The sequence below is a fragment of the Hyperolius riggenbachi genome, chromosome 9 (assembly GCF_040937935.1).
Source record: "Hyperolius riggenbachi isolate aHypRig1 chromosome 9, aHypRig1.pri, whole genome shotgun sequence".
Classification (NCBI taxonomy): Eukaryota; Metazoa; Chordata; class Amphibia; order Anura; family Hyperoliidae; genus Hyperolius; species Hyperolius riggenbachi.
Window position 1 is genome coordinate 203,363,519 of NC_090654.1, and position 5,940 is coordinate 203,369,458.

Consider the following 5,940-nt stretch of genomic DNA (forward strand, 5'->3'; position numbering starts at 1 on the left):
GGTCGACAAGTATTTTTCATGTTGAAGAAGAGTTTGGCATCGTATTTGTTATAACATCTATTTGTTCTTTCTCCTTGCAACTTTCTTACTCTTTTTGTCTGACTTTCTTTCTCTTTTTCAGTATGATATATATGCATATATAAACAATCTTTTTTTACATGTCACTTTGTGTGCATTTCACGGGTAGTATTTTATATCTGTTATTGAATGTGGTAATGCATGTAAATTGGTATCTCTTTTTTTGTGCTGTCTCTCTTCTGTTTTCTGACAGATGGCGGTTGACAAGTGTTTTTCATGGTGAAGAAGAGTTGTGCATGTGAATTGTTATGGCGGTGGCAGTTGAGCGTATTTGTTTCTTCACATTCACTGTGCAGATTTTGCACACTAACTGTTACAGAAAATAAATCTGGAGAGGAATAGGGTGGCTATTGGGGAGGAGGAGGCCACAGTACAGGGTGGGCCATTCATATGGATACACCTTAATTTGGCTATTTATGTGGGTACATAATTTTATGTGAATGGTGAAATTAACAAACAAAACCACCACTATTGGTCTGACACTAACCCACATTGGATAGATCACTCCAAGACTGTTGAAACTAAAAAATTGATGGTATGATGTTGCATATTGGGTGTATACATAGATCAGGTGTATCCATATAAATGGCCCACCCATTCTCTGAAGGCTCTTTCTATCATGAAAAGTTTTCCCACATTCTGAACATGACAGAGTCCTCTTACCCATGTGTCTTGTCATGTGCTGTACAAAAATCGGAACATGAATACGGTTTGTCACCTGTGTGAGTTTTTTGGTATCTATGAAACTTGCCTCTATCATAGAAATCTTTCCCGCACTCTGAACTTTAAAAAGGCCACTCCCCAGTGTGTTTTCTCATATGTTCATAAAGGTTTCCATTCTGAGTAAATCATTTCCCACACTCTGAACAGGAATAAGGCTTCTCGCCTGTGTGAGGTTTTAGGTGTCTCTGAAGGCTCTATCATGTAAAGTTTTCCCACAGTCTGAACATGACAGAGGCCTCTTACCTGTGTGTCTTATCATGTGGATGCATATGAGCTTTTTGTCCCTAAGCCTTCGCAAATCTGCACATGGAGGTAAAACGTTTTAGCCATTTACTTAAGAAAGGGTTCTTTACAGTAAGAGTGATTAAGATGTGGAACACATTGCCACAGGAAGTAGTTATGGCAAATTCTAAATCTGCATTTAAAGGGGGCTTAGATGCTTTTCTTGCACTGAAAAACATCCATGGCTATAATTACTAGGTAATGCCCAGTGGTGTTGATCCAGAGATTTTATCTGATTGCCATGTGGAGTCGGGAAGGAATTTTTTTCCATTTTAGGGCTAATTGGACTATGCCTTGTAAGTGTTTTTCACCTTCCTCTGGATCAACAGGGATATGTGAAGGAGCAGGCTGGTGTTGTACTTTGTTTTCTGGTTGAACTTGATAGACGTATGTCTTTTTTCAACCCAAATAACTATGTAATTAGGTGCTTTACAAAAGTTTGAACATGAATTACAGTCTGTCACCTGTTGGAGTCTTTTGGTGTCTATGAAAGTTGCATTTGTCATAGAATACTTTTCCACACTCTGTGTCTATGAAACTTTCATCCATTGTAGAAATCTTTCCCACATTCTGAACATGAAAAATGCTGCTCCCCAGTGTGTATTCTCTCGTGTCTATTAAGGTTTCCTTTCTCAGTAAAACATTTCCCACCCCCTAAACATGAATAGGGCTTCTCACCTATGTGAGGTTTTAGGTGCCTCTGAAGGCGCTTTCTATCATGTAAAGTTTTCCCGCATTCCAAATATGACAGAGGCCTCTTACCTGTTTCTCTTATCATGTACATTACAAAAGTTTGAACATACATATAGTCTGTCACCTGTGTGAGTCTTTTGGTGTCTATGAAAGTTTCTTCTGTTATAGAAAACTTTCCAGCACTCTGAACATGAAAAAGGCCGCACCCCAGTGTGTATTCTCATGTGTATTAAGGTTTCCATTCTGAGTTAAACATTTCCCACACTCTGAACATGAATAAGGTTTCTCACCTCTGTGAGTTTTTTTCTCAGTAAAACATTTCCCACCCCCTAAACATGAACAGGGCCTCTCACCTATGTGAGATTTTAGGTGTCTCTGAAGGCTCTTTCTATTATGAAAAGTTTTCCCACATTCTGAACGACAGAGGCCTCTTACCACTGTGTCTTATCGTGTGCATTACAAAAGTTTGAACATGGATACGATCTGTCACCTGTGTGAGTCTCTTGGTGTTTATGAATGTTTCCTCTGTCATAAAAATCTTTCACACACTCTGAATATGAAAAAGGCCGCTCCCCAGTGTGTATTCTCATGTGTCTAGTAGAGTTTCCATTCTGAGTAAAACATTTCCCACCATCTGAACATAAATAAGGTTTCTCACCTGTTGGAGTTTTTAGGTGTCTCTGAAGGCTATTTCTAACATGTAAAGTTTTCCCACATTCCAAACATGACAGAGGCCTCTTACTTCCGTGTCTAATCATGTGCTTTACAGAAGTCTGAACATGAATACGGTCTGTCACCTGTGTGAGTCTTTTGGTGTCTATGAAAGTTTCCTTTATAATAGAAATCTTTCCTGCACTCTAAACTTCAAAAAGGCTTTTCTCCAGTGTGTTTTCTCACCTGTCCATGATGGTTTTCATTCTGAGTAAATAATTTCCCACACTCTGAACATGAATAAGGCTTCTCACGTGTGTGAATTTTTAGGTGTCTCTGAAGGCTCTTTCTATCATGTAAAAATTTCCCACATTCTGAACAATACAGAGGCCTCTTACTTGTTTGTCTTATCATGTGCTTTACAAAAGTTTGAACATGAACAGGATTTGTCACCTGTTTGAGTCTGTTGGTGTCTATGAAAGTTTCCTCTGTGATAGAAAACTTTCCCGTACTCTGACCATGAAAAAGGCCGCGCCCCAATGTGTATTCTCATGTGCCTATTAAGGTAAGGTTTCCACCTTGAATAAAACATTCCCACCCTCAGAAAGAACCTTCAGTGACACCTACAAAAACTGACACAGGTGAGAAACCTTATGCATGTTCAATCATGAAACGTTTTCCCACATTCTGAACATGACAGAGGCCTCTTACCTGTGTGTCTCATCATGTGCTTTACAAAAGTCTGAACATGAATATGGTCTGTCACCTGTGTGAGTTCTTTGGTGTCTATAAAAGTTTCATCTGTTATAGAAATATTTTCCCCACTCTGAACATGAAAAAGTCTCCTCCCCAGAGTGTATTTTCATTTGTCTGATAAAGTTTCCATTCTGAGTAAAACGTTTCCCACACTCTGAACATGAATACAGCTTCTAACCCTTTTGAGTTTTCTTAGGTTTCTCTGAAGGCTCTTTCTATTATGACAAGTTTTCCCACATTCTGAACGACAGAGGCCTCTTACCTCTGTGTCTTATCGTGTGCTTTACAAAAGTTTGAACATGAATACGATCTGTCATCTGTGTGAGTCTCTTGGTATTTATGAATGTTTCCTCCGTCATAAAAATCTTTCCCACACTCTGAAAAGGAAAAAGGCCGCGCCCCAGTGTGTATTCTCATGTGTCTAGTAAGGTTTCCATTCTGAGTAAAACATTTCCCACCCTCTGAACATGAATAAGGTTTCTCACCTGTATGAATTTTTAGGTGTCTCTGAAGGCTCTTTCTGTCATGTAAAGTTTTCCCACATTATGAACATGACAGAGGCCTCTTACCTGTGTGTCTTATCACATGCTTTACAAAAGTTTGAACATGAATATGGTCTGTCACCTGTGTTAGTTTTTTGGTGTCTATGAAAGTTTCCTCTGTCATAGAAATCTTTCCCACACTCTGAACAGCAAAAAGTCTCCTCCCCAGAGTGTATTTTCGCCTGATAAGGTTTCCTTTTTGAGTAAAACATTTCCCACACTCTGAACATGAATACAGCTTCTCGCCTGTGTGAGTTTTTTTTAGGTGTCTCTGAAGGCTCTTTCTATCAGGTAAGAGGTATCTGTCATGGTTAGAATGTGGGAAAACTTGACATGTTTGTCTTCTCATGTGCTTTATAAAAGTCTGAACATGAATATGGTCTATCACCTGTGTGAATCTTTTGGTTTCTATGAAAGTTTCCTCTGTCATAGAAATCTTTCCCGCACTCTGAACTTGAAAAATTCCGCTCCCCAGTGTGTATTCTCACGTCAATGAAGGTTTCCAATCTAAGTAAATCATTTCCCACACTCTGAACATGAATAAGGTTTCTCACCTGTGTGAGTTTTTAGGTGTCTCTGATTTGTATCATGTAAAGTTTTCCCACATTCTGACCAAGACAGAGGCCTCTTACCATGTGCTTTACAAAAGTCTGAACATGAATACGGTCTGCTACCTGTGTGCATTTTTTGGTGTCTATAAAGTTTCCTCTGTCATAGAAAACTTTCCCACACCCTGAACATGAAAAAGCCAGCTTCCCAGTGTATATTCTCATGGGTGTATGAAGGTTTCCATTCTGAGTAAAATATTTCCCACCCTCTGAATATGAATAAGGCTTCTCACCTGTGTGCATTTGTAGGTGACTCCAAAGTGTACCTATGTAATGGCCCCCGGGAGACTGTGGCGCAGGATGCAGCTGGTATGGGTTATCCTGCTGCCGCACAAGTTTCTGGCGACGTTAATTACTATTCCCCCTCTAGGTCCAAGTGGATAGTGGGGAATGATATAAATCGGCTTCTAGCTATTGCTGGAAGGTGCCTCATAGTGTTTTAAAATGTAACTTTTGCTCCATCTTGTGATGGCGCCAAAGTTACTGCTGTTTCGCTCCTATAGTCGTAATTCCTATTATGGCCTATGGTGGTGTCCGGCTGCGCCCAAACCTCCTCGTCTCCAAAGGCTTTTCCAATCATGAAACATTTTCCAACATTCTGAACAATGACAGAGGCCTCTTGATCTCTGATATCAATATTGCCAATAGAAGCTTTCCCTACCTAATCTAGGTCTGCTTGTGTAAAGAATAAATAACGCAACCTGGAGTATTTTTGAGCAGGGTCAGAGTAATATGTGCAGTCTCTCCCACTTGGATGAAGACTTATATGGTATGACTGATTTGCCTGTGGAGGTGTCAACGAGGGTTAATAATGGGACAATAATGTCTCCGCCAAGGACAATCATTCCTTTTGCAAAAGACTGCAAGGCATTTAGAACTTTGGACAAAAACCTCACCTGACCAGTATTGGGAAAGTATATGGTGGCCCCAGGAAAGGCAAATAAATCAGCGCTCGTCAGACTTGTCGAGGGAGGATTCCGGGAGACTTCGGGAAAGCCAGCGCTGGACTGCCTGCAGCTACAGGGGTGGGGGAAGCCTCATTGGGACCCTGAGGCTTCCCCCTCCCGAGGCGAGTACCCCCCAGGGGAACTTTTTTTCGTTACAGGTTCTCTTTAAGAAGGCAAATCACACCATACTTGCCAGTGAGGTCTCCCTTCTTCCCTTTATGTACATTTTCTCATTATCTTGATGTGTAGCGTTCTTACTGTGTTGTCAGGCCTGCAGCTTTGTGTGTGGTAGAATACCAGGGACGCTACAGATTCCAGTTCACCTTTAATACAGATGAGTTATAAATAAGAGCTGGCATTTCAACTCTATGCCAAATGGATGTTCATGTGGATACAGTATAAAAACAGACGAGGAGGGGAAAAGTAATAAAAAGATAGAGTAGGGGAGAAGAGATTAAGAAATGAAATGAGAATAATGGTCCCCCTCCAGGCAGTGGCAACATAGAACAGGTAATGTATACATACTCATGCGGGGGCCACATTTATACACCAGAGGCATCATGCAAGTCATCGCACATCAAATCTACTACAATGTCCCAACATTTTGCAGCATGTCCGATTCATTCATGCGTCCAATTTCAGCCTGAAATTGGTAGCATA

The 5,940-nt window shown here is 40.6% G+C and overlaps 1 protein-coding gene across 1 annotated transcript; it reads right to left on the bottom strand.

Annotated features, from left to right (window-relative positions):
* Nucleotides 1-1,624: 1,624 nt before the first annotated feature.
* LOC137533591 (zinc finger protein 484-like) lies at nt 1,625-4,576 on the bottom strand. Its single transcript, XM_068254945.1, has 6 exons — nt 4,358-4,576; nt 4,059-4,255; nt 3,908-4,009; nt 3,446-3,703; nt 2,674-2,776; nt 1,625-1,960 (listed from the first exon to the last, which is right to left on the bottom strand). Exons 1-6 carry the CDS (start codon nt 4,574-4,576, stop codon nt 1,625-1,627), a joined length of 1,215 nt encoding a protein of 404 aa, XP_068111046.1.
* Nucleotides 4,577-5,940: the final 1,364 nt, after the last annotated feature.